The sequence below is a fragment of the Neopsephotus bourkii genome, unplaced genomic scaffold (genome assembly GCF_033783945.1).
Source record: "Neopsephotus bourkii isolate Nb327-2 ecotype Australia unplaced genomic scaffold, CSIRO-AGI_Nbou_v1 NB_894, whole genome shotgun sequence".
NCBI classification, from domain to species: domain Eukaryota; kingdom Metazoa; phylum Chordata; class Aves; order Psittaciformes; family Psittacidae; genus Neopsephotus; species Neopsephotus bourkii.
Genome location: NW_026901388.1, coordinates 1,423,474 through 1,437,725, shown reverse-complemented (window position 1 = coordinate 1,437,725; position 14,252 = coordinate 1,423,474). Strand labels below are relative to the sequence as shown.

The following is a 14,252-nucleotide window of genomic DNA, read 5'->3' as shown; positions in this document are numbered from 1 at the left end:
TAAATCCAGAGATGATTAATGGCAAGTCCTGCATTCATAAGGGAAGAAAGAAATAAAATTCAACTAAACATTCAGCAACTATCAGATGAAGAGATATGTGTCCCAATGCACCTCTCTTTTATTTAGTTTGTTTGTATTTCCTTTGCTGCTGACACTAAGTGCTGGTGGAGTAAACGGTTGCTTCTCTGGAAATCAAAGTTAGCGGCTGTACTATGTACTGAGCATGAAATATTCATGAAGTCATCACATTCGAGAAGGCATATTTATTTTCTGATATATATCAACAGAACTGAAAGGATAGAACACGGAGCTTTTGTCTTGCTTTCATTTCAGATCAGTTAACTACAAATTGTTTGCAGATCATCAAATGGAGAAAACAAAAGCTATTTCAGACATTACAGTATTTTGATTAATAAATAATAAAAGTCTTAATTATATTACTGCTTTAGCAATGCATATTGTTAGAGCAAATATATGCTCCCAGTAAAATGAGATAATCACATATATATGTACAGTGTGGTATGATATCAAAATTATTAAGAGTTAATGTGGTGAATGATTATTCAAGAGATTGTAAAATAAATCTTGACCTTGTAATCTTAAAAATGAATACAGAATATTCTTTTTCCTAGCTCTAAAAAAGTGGGAAATCAAACACAGAAGATGACATCTTCCAGGGAAGGGGGTGTTACCAAAATTATTACGAATTTTGCAGTTCAGGGAGAAGGTATTTAGAAAGCAAAGTCATATATGGCATTACCCAAATAAAGTTGTACTAAATAAAAACTGGTGGGTTTTGGTGACAAAAATAAGTTTAGCTCCTAGTCAAAAACTGAAATATTAATGTTGAAATGAATTCATTTTCTCTTATTGCAACCATTGTTATGCAGCTACCTTTTAAAGGCAAACCCAGCTTTCCCAGTAACGTATTTGCTTGTTCAACCACTGACATGTCTTACTGCAGGTGTTATCAAAACTGCCCTTCCAAATATGGATAGAGAAGCCAAGGACCAATACCTACTAGTTATTCAAGCAAAGGACATGGTTGGGCAAAATGGTGGATTATCAGGGACTACATCTGTAACTGTTACTCTGACTGATGTTAACGACAACCCACCTCGCTTTCCAAGACGTAGGTTGCTTTGTAAAAATATGACTTGTAATATTATTTGTAAACATTGTTATTTTCTTTACATCATGCTAGTTCTAAAAAAAGAGTTCTTAGCTTCCATGTGTAAGTACTTTGTGAATCACTGACAGCAAGTTATATTATTATTGTTGTTGTTGTTATTATTATCATTATCATCATTACTATTACTACACTGGAAGAATCTTTTTTCTGTATCTACTGGATTTCAGATAATTTAAAATGAAATGATGTACAGCAGGTACATTTATTAATGTATTTTACTTCCTCTCTGCAAATAAAGACAAAAGAATATACACAATAGCTATTTAGCTCTTAACATTTAGACTTCAGAATGCATAGTTCTTATCTTGACCTAATTCTTCATGTTCCTTTGGCATTTTTAGCAGGATTTTCCTTGTGCATAGGGTGTTTCCCAAGATGTTAATTGCAGAATAGCCAGAAAGTTATCTTCCTTCCATTTACTCTCTTTGACCAGGGTAATTCTCATCCTAAACAAAGAAACAAGCATGGTTGTATGCTCAAACCTGAAGAGCCCAGTTTATTAAGACCATTCTGTCTGGGGTGCTTTCTTCTTAAAGAAAAAAGTGCTTGCTAAGTAGAATCAAAATAGTGTGAATAATATATTCATGTCCTCTCCAGCCTCACCTCCAGTGATATAAAAATATAGATCTGTATGTAATAGATTATTTCAAGCCACAAACTGATTGAAATAGTAGACTCACTGAAGTTATTTTTTAAGGTGAGGGTGTTATTGGCTACAGATTGCACTCAGATACTCTTCTGATAGCATATATGTAATCTTCTACTTGAATGAAAAGCTGTAATTATCAAGAATGATGTACTTACTGTTAAAGAAATTAATCTATAAGTATTTCTGGTCATATTCAGATTGCAAGCTGCCTAATCACGATGCACAGCTATGAAATAATAAGAGTTTATGCTGTTATTATTTAACTTACTTGCTTTATTTCCCCTTTTATGGAAAAAAAAATAAAACATTTTCTGCATTGGAACTCTGTAGCAGGCATTCACCTCATGATTTGCACTTAAGTTTTGAATTATGTTTCTACATCTTTGCCTTGTACTCTTCTCATCATAGGAAGATATTATGGCCATAGTAATTAGAGTCCATCATAAGGAAAACCTATATAAAAAAAATGAGCAATCCTATTTTAAACTGAAGAATATATTCTGGTAGCCCAAGTAAATATTCAAGTGTTTTAAAAGAAGGGAAATTTTCACAAGGCTGGTTTTTTGGTGTTTTGGGTTTGTTTGTTTGTTTTATTTTTTAGCCTATAGTCACAGAAGGCTCTAAATTTATTAATTTTATTTTGTTTTTATTCCGCAGGATCATACCAATATAATGTCCCAGAGTCTTTGCCAGTAGCTTCTGTGGTGGCCAGAATAAAAGCTGCAGATGCAGATGTGGGACCTAATGCTGAAATGGAGTATAAGATTGTGGATGGTGATGGCTTGGGAGTATTTAAAATTTCTGTTGACAAAGACACTCAGGAGGGTATCATAACAATTCAGAAGGTAAGTCTGATTTTCCTCACTGATTTGGTCTGTATTTGTATAATATGAGGGCAGGCAATAATAGTACAAGCTTTTGTTTATAAAAGACTTATCTGCTGTAAAAGTTTTCATTGGCATATTTCATCTGCATTTTTGTGAGTTTGTGATTTTTGAGCTTTTTAATGTTTTACACTGAAAATTATTGTGTGTCTTTTTGTCTATAGATGTGTTATTTTTTTTATTTTTTTTTTAAAGCTCCTGCACAAACAAGTTAGGATGGGAAACAAAGTTTTCGTCTCATTTGTTCTGGTAACAAAGAGAAAATGTGAAAATATATCTTACAGTAAAAAATGCAAGTTCCAAATGCAAAATAGATCCCAAACATAATTAAAACAAACAAAAAAATATATTTCTTTAGTTGATACTGTTCTATTCAGAAGGCACATATTAGTAATGTTAAAATTATATATAGAATCATAGAATAGTTAGGGTTGGAAAGGGCCTTAAGATCATCAAGTTCCAATCTCCACCCAATTGCACGGACACCTCACACTAAACCATGTCACCCAAGGCTCTGTCCAACCTGGCCTTGAACACTGCCAGGGATGGAGCATTCACAGCTTCCCTGGGCAACCTATTCCAGTGCCTCACCACCCTCACAGGAAAGAATTTCCTCCTTAGATCCAATCTAAACTTCCCCTGTTTAAGTTTTAACCCATTACCCCTTGTCCTACCACTACAGTCCCTAATGAAGAGTCCCTCCCCAGCATCCCTATAGGCCCCCTTCAGATACTGGAAGGCTGCTATGAGGTCTTCATGCAGCCTTCTCTTCTCCAGGCTGAACAGCCCCAACTTCCTCATCCTGTCTTCACACAGGAGGTGCTCCAGTCCCCTGATCATTCTCGTGGTCCTCCTCTGTACTTGTTCCAACAGTTCCATGTCCTTTTTATGTTGAGGACACCAGAACTGCACTCAATACTCCAAGTGAGGTCTCACAAGAGCAGAGCAGAGGGGTAGGATCAGCTCCTTTGACCTGCTGGCCACACTCCTTTTGATGCAGCCCAGGATACGGTTGGCTTTCTGGGCTGCAAGCGCACACTGAAGCTGGCTCATGTTCATTTTCTCATCGACCAGCACCCCCAAATCCTTCTCCGCAGGGCTGCTCTGAATCTCTTCTCTGCCCAGCCTGTAGCTGTGCCTGGGATTGCTTCGACCCACGTGTACGACCTTGCACTTGGCATGGTTAAACTTCATGAGGTTGACATCAGCCCACGTTACAAGCATGCTCAGGTCCCTCTGGATGGCATTCCTTCCCTCCAGTGTATCTAGCAAACCACAGAGCTGAGGACAAACTTGCTGAGGACGCACTCAATCCCTGCAGAGTTGGGCGGGCAATGGTTATCCCTGCATGATGATGTGTGCTTGTTAGTAAAGAATCAGGGAAATATCTAGCTCTGTAGCCTCGAATCTGTCTAAACATTTTACTGTTTGGCACATGATGTTCTGTACACCTCTGACTGCATTTAACACCCTCCTTTTCATGACCCTGAAATCAGCTGAAGCATTGAGAAACAGCTCAGTCTTGAAATGTATGCCCAACTTCTTTAATTCCTGTGTATTTATATGTTCAGGTGATATGTCTGGGTACACATTAAGCAGTAAAATTTCAAAGTAAAAACTTCTGAAAGTGCACACTTTGGTTCTAAAAGCAGATGCATGTTTTAACTTTGCACACTTTTGCTGCAGCTGTACATACAAATGAACATGCTAGGCTTGAACATCGCTGCCAGTATCTCTGAGAAGATGAAGGCACTGCTCCATTCATTTTTGTGCTGGATGTTGTGGAGAAAGTATGTCACTTGGTTATTGGACTTCTACACAGAAACTGAGGATTTTACACTCTGTTTTTAGAAAGATAACCATCTTGAGATAACTTGAAAAGCTGACTTCCTCACTAGAAACTAAGACTTTTTTTTTTTTTTAACATGAGGCGCATCAAGTAAAAAAAGAAAAATTTTGTAAAAAAAATTTAGAGAAGTGATATGTAAGAATTCAATGAACAAAGCAGGACTTTTGTGTGTTCCAAGTGGGTGGAATATGAAAGAAAATTCCAGGGATCAGTAAAAATTGCAAATAAATTATTTATCTATATAAATTCAGGAAAACAAACTTTTGTAAAAATAGAGAAATACGAAGAATCTTGATACTACAAAATTATTGTGATTTGGGTAGTTCCCAGGATTACTTATGTATAATAGACTTGAGTAGTTCATATATTGTTTTGAAAGGTGGGAAATCAGTGAATGAGATATGGGTGTGTTTAATTTTTTGTTAGATTTTTTTTTCTATGCACATTCGAACACATTTTTTTCTCTGCACCCAATGACACAGAGATTTCAAAACATTAAAAGTCAGCAGAAAAAAATAATGGATTTACTCTAACAGTGATTTTCATCAAAATACGGAGTGTATTCTTCCCTCATGTGTATCTCCTCTTCATTGCTAAATCCAGATATCTCTTTGGTTTACATGGTTTATCCAGGATGGATTTTTCACTAAACATTTTGAGAACAGTGCTATTTTTCGAATAGTAGTAGTAGTTCTCATTGTTTTATAGCCCTGGTAGGACTGAGGATTACATGTTCCCAAATATGCTAGTACTGCTGCTGTCTAGCACCCAATGTTAGCATATGCTAGCTATTAGACTAAGCCTCAGTTCAAGGTAACATTTTGACAGTAGGCTGGTACTTATAGTAACTCTCTTGACCATACAGTATCAGATAAGAAATACTTTCTCTGTATTTTCATCCACCTAGTCTTTATCTCTCCAAAGAGAACACAGTAGAATTGTACTGTTATGTCCACAACTAAGGATCATGTATGTACCATTATACAATATTTGCTGCTATGTGTTTTCTCACACACTCGTGACAACTTATTTGCTTTTGTGCTGGTTAAGATATTTGAATAAAAGTTAAATTAATTAGGTGTGAAATTCATGTATTCCAGAAAGTTTCTTAAGTACAACCCTCCCCCCCCAACTTTTTCAAAATTTTCTTTGAGACAAGGACTAACTTTTGTTTATGAATTTATGGCTTAAATAATAACAAGAGGTTAAATCTGGGTAGAACTGATTATTTTTGTGAGATCAGTGAAGCTAAAATTTCATCATATGAAAGGAGATAGTAAAACTCAGTATTTAAGCATTTACTTGGTTGTTTGTACTAAAAGATAAAGTCTACCATCTTCAGCAACACATTAGCTGAATTCAAATGCAAAAATTTTGTCCAACATGTATCTAGGATGGTATATAAAACAGCTTAAGTTGTTTTTTAGGATGCCAAGCTCTGTTTCCAACCTGCAAAAATATAAAGAATGTTAAAAGACAATCTTTTCCAGCAACAGATATAAACAAGTGAATGGGATCCATAAATGCAGTTCAGAGCAGTATTCTTAGCTTAGGGAATGGGTGGGTCAGTGGTGGGAAGAAGAGTGACGGTCTTTTCCTGTAACCTCCTCTGTTCACACAATTTGTTGCCTAGTAGTTTAAGTCACTGTGAAAACCTTAGAATCATAGAATAGAATCATAGAATAGTTAGGGTTGGAAAGGACCTTAAGATCATCTACTTCCAACCCCCCAGCCATGGGCAGGGACACCTCGCTCTAAACCATGTCACCCAAGGCCTTGTCCAACCTGGACTTGAACACTGCCAGGGATGGAGCATTCACAACCTCCCTGGACAACCTATTCCAGTGCCTCACCACCCTAACAGGAAAGAATTTCCTCCTTATATCCAATCTAAACTTCCCTTGTTTAATTTTTAACCGATTACCCCTTGTCCTATCGCTACAGTCCCTAATGAAGAGTCCCTCCCCAGTATCCTTATAGGCCCCCTTCAGATACTGGAAGGCTGCTATGAGGTCTTCATGCAGCCTTCTCTTCTCCAGGCTGAACAGCCCCACCTTCTCAGCCGATCTTCATATGGGAGGTGCTCCAGTCCCCTGACCATTCTTGTGGACCTCCTCTGGACTTGTTCCAACAGATCCATGTCCTTTTTATGTTGAGGACACCAGAAATGTACACAATACTCAAGTAAGGTCTCACAAGAGCAGAGCAGAGGGGCAGGATCACCTCCTTCAACCTGCTGGCCACGCTCCTTTTGATGCAGCCCAGGATACAGTTGGCTTTCTGGGCTGCAAGCGCACACTGCTGGCTCATGTTCATTTTCTCATCGACCAGCACCCCCAAGTCCTTCTCCGCAGGGCTGCTCTGAATCTCTTCTCTGCCCAGCCTGTAGTTGTGTCTGGGACTGTTCCGACCCACGTGTAGGACCTTGCACTTGGCATGGTTAAACTTCATGAGGTTGGCATCAGCCCACCTCACAAGCATGCTCAAGGTCCCTCTGGATGGCATTCCTTCCCTCCAGTGTATCAACCGAACCACACAGCTTGGTCTCCTCGGCAAACTTGCTGAGAGCGCACTCAATCCTACTGTCAATGTCAGCAACGAAGATGTTAAACAAGACCGGTCCCAACACCGATCTCTGAGGAACACCACTCGTTACTGGTCTCCAGCCCGACATTGAGCCATTGACCACAACTCTTTGTGTGCGGCCCTCCAGCCAGTTCGTTATCCACCGAGTGGTCCATTCATTAAATTGATGTCTCTCCAATTTAGAGACAAGAATGTCGTGTGGGACAGTGTCGAAAGCTTTACACAAATCCCAGTAGATGACATCAACTGCTTTACCGCTGTCCGTCAGTTCTGTAGCCCCATCATAGAAGGCCACCAAATTGGTCAGGCAGGATTTCCCCTTGGTGAAATCATGCTGGCTGTCGCCAAGCACTTTGTTGTTTTTCATGTGCCTTAGCATGCCTTCCAGGAGAATATGCTCCAAGATTTTGCCAGGCACAGAGTTGACACTGACTGGTCTGTAATTCCCCAGGTCATCCATTTTCCCCTTCTTGAAAATGGGGGTTATATTTCCCTTTTTTCAGTCATCAGGAACTTCACCTGACTGCCATGATTTTTCAAATATGATGGCCAGCGGCTTAGCAACTTCATTAGCCAGCTCCTTTAGGGCTTGCAGATGGATTTCTTCAGGACCCATGGACTTGTGCACGTTCATATTTTTAAGGTGGTCTCGAACAAATTCCTCTCCTATGGTGGGCCCAAGGTCTTCATTCTCCCAGTCCCTGCGTCTGCCTTCCAAGACTTGCGTGGTGCGGTCAGAGCCTTTGCTAGAGAAGACCGAGGCAAAGAAGTCATTCAGAACCTCAGCCTTCTCCAAATCCTGTGTAGCTAGTTCACCCGAGAGCTTCCTGAGGGGGCCTACGTTCTCCCTAATCTGTTTTTTATTTGCTATGTACCTTTAGAATCCTTTCCCGTTATCCCTAATATCCCTATCCAAGTTTAATTCTAACTGGGCCTTAGCTTTCCTAACCTGGTCCCTAGCTTCCCGGACAACGTCCCTGTACTCTTCCCAGGCCGCCTGTCCTTGCTTCCACTTTCTATAAAACTCTTTTTTCATTTGAATTTTCCTCAGCAGCTCCTTATCCATCCAAGGAGGTCTCCTGGCCCTCCTGCTGCACTTCCTTCTGGTTGGGATGCAACACTCCTGAGCTTGTAGCAGGTGATCCTTGAAGACCAACCAAGAGTCTTGAGCCCCCCTGCCCTCTAGGGCTATATCCCATGGAACCTTACTAAGCAGGTTCCTGAAGAGGCCAAAGTCTGCTCTTTTGAAGTCTAGGGCAGTGAGCTTGCTGCACACTCTTCTCACTGTCCTAAGGATCTCAAATTCAACCATCTCGTGGTCGCTGCATCCAAGGCTGCCCTGCAGTGCCACATTTCCAACGAGCCCTTCCCTATTGGTGAGCACAAGGTCAAGCATGGCACCTCTCCTTGTCAGGCCCTCTATTACTTGCAGAAGGAAGTTGTCTTCCACACAATCAAGGAACCTCCTGGATTGCTTGTACCGGGCCGTACCATCATTCCAACAGATGCCAGGGTGGTTGAAGTCACCCATGAGAATGAGGGCCTGTGTGTGTGAGGTTTTTCCTATCTGCCTATAGAGTGCTTCATCTGCAGATTTCCTTGATCAGGCGGTCTGTAACAGATCCCCACAGTAATGTCTCCCATTACTGTTTTCCCTTTAAGCCTGACCCACAAGCTCTCTGTTAACTGCTCAACTGTCCCCAGACAGAGTTCCATACTCTCCAGCCTATTCCTAACATAAAGGGCAACTCTCCCTCCCCGCCTGCCAGGCCTGTCTTTTCTAAAGAGTCTGTAACCTTCCATTCCAACACTCCAGTCATAGGAGCCATCCCACCATGTTTCTGTGATGCCTATAATATCATACCCCGTAGACGAGCACACATTCCTCTTGCTTGTTCCCCATGCTGTGGGCATTTGTATAGAGGCATCTGAGCCGAGCTCCAAATATAGTCAGTTCATTGGCTGGAGCAGCCGGAATATCTCTGCAATGCTCCGAGCATTTATTATAGGTGCTGGCAACTGACTGGGAGTGTTGGGATGGAATGATGCCCCCCTCCCCCAACACATCTAGTTTAAAGCCCCCTTAACCAGTCTGGCAAGCCTACCAAAACTGCTCTTCCCCTTTAGACCAGCTCCACCAGCCCCCACTAGACCTAGCCTACAAACTTGGGTCCCATTCTTTTTTCTTTTCCAACTTTCTCTCTTAATTAAGAGTAATAATAGTAATAATACTATGTAAGAGAGAAGTTTTCACTTGTCAAGTGAAACAAAATAAAAGCTCTTCCTTTATTTTTATGCTGTACAGAGCAGTCTAAAGACACCACCTACTCAAACTTTGTGCTAGAGTTCTGATGCTGCAAATACTGTTAGAGTTTGGCTATTCTCCACCCTATAGTCTCACTCTGTAGTGAATTCCTAAGTAAAGCTAAATTAGATGTGTAAATTTCTTTTAAGCAGGATTTAGGAAAACAACTATCTTAGGTGATCTTTTCAGAAAAAAGAAAATTTTGTACTTTTGAAAAGGAATTGGGTGTTTATATTTCTTAGAAGTATTTGAAAATTTTATCCTGATTCACAGTGTGACTCAGTTCTCCATCTGTAGAGTAGGATCATCTCCTTCCTGTGGTTTCATTTGTAAAGTACATTCTGCTATCAATGCTCTGTTAGTAAGGGCTCTCACAATTTGCATAGGTACACTTCACAGTGGTAAGAGTTTTTGGAAGAAAAGTGTAATTTTTCAGAATATATTAAAGTTTTTAAAAATATATTTGATTTGCCCCTTTGGTATCAGCCTTCAAATTGTAGAAATGTTTGTGGAAATGAATTCTGATTCAGTCATTTAATACAACAAATTCTGAAGTGTCTATGCAAACCTATGTGTGTGCAATTTCAAAGTGAACTCATGTTGACTGCTCATGGAAACCTGGTTGTAATACACATGAATGAAATCCTGTCTTCACTCTCTAAGCAAAATACACATACAAAACCATATTGTTTGTAGTTTATAGCACAATTCCTAAAAATAATGTACAGAAATATGCCTTGTATAAGTAGAGACCTTACTTTATTCACAAAGTTTCAGGCTATAGTTAGACTTCAGTAATAATAATAGTTTAGTAGCAAAACATCTTAAGGTAAAAACCTGATAGGTGATCTGTATCCACCTACAACTTTCTCAAATACTTGGTGCTTAAATAGTAATGCTGATTTAATAATAAAAAAGGCTGCAAAATCAATTTTTATTTGATGTATCGGATATGACTTTTTGGAAGGTTATGAGATCTGATTCAAACCATTTGGAAGTCTATGGAGAGATTGCAGTAGACTTAAGTGCAAAAAACAAGAAGCCGGAAGACTATAGAGAGAGGGTTGCCATGTCTTACTAGAGCAAGGGGCAAGCATTAAGAAGATTTTTCCCTGGTACAGTTCTTGCTCATTTTGGCTTAATTTCCCCCCCCCCCCCCTCAGTGCACAGACCTACCACCAATATCACCAGCCAACTTGAATGTTAGAGGACAAGATGTGAAAATAGTGTTGCAATGTACTTTGCCATAGAAACTGAGTGCTACGAGATTGTTCTAAAACCTGGGTTCATTCCAAGGGTAATACTAACAGTTAAAAAAAATGGGAGGCTTATGCAAAAGCTTTTAAGTGAAAAAGCTATCCTTCTATTACAGTTAACATTGCACTTTTTCTTTTCAGTTAGAACTTCTTAATTCTTCACTGGATTTTACAATGCAAGAGCTTGAGGCTTCCATGATTCCTTTGAGAGATTATGTGCATTTGTTTGATGTACTGCAGTTTTCAATGTAAAACCTAAGATGGACTTAAAAATGGGATTTTCACCTCTGAAAAATGCATTATCACGAAGTTACCATACAATAAAAGATGTACATTACAAAAAGATAGGCTTCCTGTGAATGCTAACTTCATACCCAGTTCCTGTAGTATAGATGACTTGTTTTCCTTCAGACAGGATAAAATTCTTGCCCCTTAAAAGAAAAAAAAAAAACCCAAACAAACCAAAACAACAACAAAAAAAGACCTGACAAACCTCCATATGAGAGAAAGATCAATGGATCCTGCACAGAATATAATCAGATAACATTAATGCACAGATATTAATGAAGCTGTCAAGCTCTATTCACTGTACTGAAGGACTGAAGTATACATTGTCCATTTAACCTTCAACACTGATACAGTAATTTGTAGTAGTCTGTTGACTTGGTATTCTATTATTGGAATCTTGTCCTTTTGTTATAGCAAGAAATAAAGAAGGTATGATCCAAAGGCCAGTTAAATAATACTCTATAACAGACATTCGTGATAATTAAATAAGAAGAAACAAAAAAAGAGGAAATCTTCTCAGTTCATTTTTTCAGTCTTTCGTTAATATCTGTAGTATGTAGTGTCTTCATTATATTATCATTGAATTGCTGACACATTTCCACGAGGTCAAGAACTCTTGCATGCTAATTATATTTTAGAGGTTTTGTTTAATTTTCAAGATTATATTCTGCTTCAAAGCCTAGTGCCTGTGTATTCACCACTGGATCTGAGGATGTATCTTATAGGACCAGACTGAAGATGACTGCAGAATTTTTGGAGATTGCCACAATCCACAGTAGATAAACTGTTACAAAGAACTAAAATAAAACAATAATACTGCATCTGTATAACACACAACATTTAATGTTTTAAAAACCTTCTGACAATTCATACTTCCCTCTTTTAAAAGCCAGCTCTTTCCCACTGTATATGTTGATGTAATAGATTTTTTTATCTATTTATTTTTAATTTTAAAAGACCCTTATAGCTTTTGGAAACTATCAATAGCACTGGGTACCAGCAGGTATCTAAAGTAATCCTAGGGCAGGATTCATGTCACTGAAAGCAGATGTTTACTTCTAGTTATTGAGACTTCCTTACCAGTGACTGGTGAAAAACAGGCATTCAAAAGTAGACATTTGATTTCTTCTCTAGAAGAATTTTGCTATACTCATAGTAAGCAGTATATGGTGATTTTCTCAGATGTACATGGCTAAGTTAAAGAAGGTAAATCCAACACTTAGTAAGCAAGCCTGCTCAGAATATCCATCTATATCATTACTTTTTCATCCTTCTCAATGAGGAAATACCTTTCTAATGAAAGTGAGCTTTGTGTATCCTCTGCTAGTCTAGCACTCCTGTAATTCAGTCAAATAAAGAATGAATTATTTCTCCATAACAAGAATGAAATTTGATAATTTAAAAGTGTGTATGAGCCCTTGTGATAAACATTCACATAGAAAACATATTTTTATGGTTTCAAAAATTAGAGGTCCAATTTAGTCTTCTTTAATCAATAAACATGGGGATCTTTTAAAAATTAAATAATATCTTGTTATTGTAGTATTTATTCAAGTTAAAATTTATGTAATTTGTCCAATTACATATACCGTGCTCGACACACCTTTTTTATTAAATCAGAATTAATATAATATCCTTTCTTAAGATGACTGTGGTGTTGTAATTAGTGTATCATAAGAGGATATCTCGTCTTCAGTCTCATAATATATGTTATAGAATCATAGATTGGTTTGGGTTGGAAGGGACCTTAAAGATCATCTGCTTCCAACCCCCCTGCCATGAGCAGGGACACCTTCCACTAGACCAAAAATCCCATCAAACCTGGCCCTGAACACAGCCAGTGATGGGGCGTCCACAGCTTTTCTGGGCAACCTGTTCCAGTGTCTCACCACCCTCATATTAAAGAATTTCTTCCTAACTAATGTTCTTCCCAATGTTTAATCTAATCTCTAAATCTCTTTCAATTTACAGCTATTCCCCCTTGTACTTACAAGGGCCCTCCATACCTTTGTAAGAATTGCCTCTCCAGGTTACTTGTAGGCCCCTTTTAGGTATTGGAAGACTGTTATGAGGTCTCACCAGAGCCTTCTCTTCTCTAGGCTGATATTTTAATGTATTTGATTAAGTATTGCTGTAATCTCAGTCATTCAATTTCAACAGATGTCACTGATTAATGCAAATGAATTAACCTTCCCTTTTCCACTACATATGTTTGTACTTTCTGATTGAAAATATAGTTCACTAGAAGCTTGGGTTTTGGTTGTTTGGTTAGATTTGGTTTTTTTAGATCAACAAATATCAGTCTTTTGTCTTTGACATTCTTCAGGTTATAATTTCTTTAGTTAATATGATTCTTTTATTAGAAAATGTGAAGTCTTTAAGATATGTGTGCTTGATTGTCTTCTCCTTAACATTGCTGCTCATCTAGTCATATCAGTTTCTTAATTATTATAATTATAAAATATAGTTTCTGAGACACTTTTCATCATCCTGTCACTACATTACATTTGCATTATGCCTTTGAGGTTAGTTTTCTAGCACAAATATTGTATTTTAGGTATAAAACCAAGATTAAATAAAAAAAAAAATCCCAACTACGCTTTAGTAATAAATACTGACCAGTTGTATCCAGTATAGTGACCAATATCCAGAAAACCTTTCTTTTATGGCATATCTGTGTTTGGAGAATTATATATACTACAGCTCTGATTCAATCCAAGTAAGAGCTTGCATAACATGAGGATCACATGTATTCCCATTTGGAGAAACCTTTTGTTGCTACATAGAGGTTATAAAATTTCAGTGCCTTTCTGAGTGTGATGTGTTGGAATACATTTTTCATTTTTAAATCTAGACTGTTTGCAACAGTATTGTAGCACCAGCATAAGTGCTGACTTTAAGTTACTCATTTGGGATTTATGCTACTGAAACTCAGTGAAGAACTTAGAACCTTGTACTTGTAGGTCAACAGATGTGTGTTTCACCTCTGCTGCTCCTCTGAGTGAATACAGGGACATTTTGCAGATGATGTCAGATTATTTTGCAAACACATTTTAGATCCCTATGATGTATTCAGGATCAGGACTGCGGAAAACCTTTTTTAATCTGTTTTATGCACTTGGAATTCTAGTTTTTAAAAAACAGTGGAGTAACCAGACTGCAGTTTTTAGAAATGTTTGGGTGTTTTGTTGTTGTTCTTAATCATTAAACTTGGAATTTCAAAAGAATAGTTAGCTGGGCATT

The 14,252-nt window shown here is 38.2% G+C and overlaps 1 protein-coding gene across 1 annotated transcript in view; it reads left to right on the top strand.

The window, feature by feature from the left end:
* The window catches only part of CDH7 (cadherin 7), an 85,471-nt gene that overhangs the window by 48,384 nt on the left and 22,835 nt on the right, over window positions 1-14,252 (top strand). Inside the window, exons 5-6 of the mRNA XM_061357397.1 lie at window positions 965-1,132; window positions 2,499-2,686. Of these exons, the coding sequence (XP_061213381.1) occupies window positions 965-1,132; window positions 2,499-2,686 (356 nt within the window). The remainder of the gene's footprint in view (window positions 1-964; window positions 1,133-2,498; window positions 2,687-14,252) is intronic.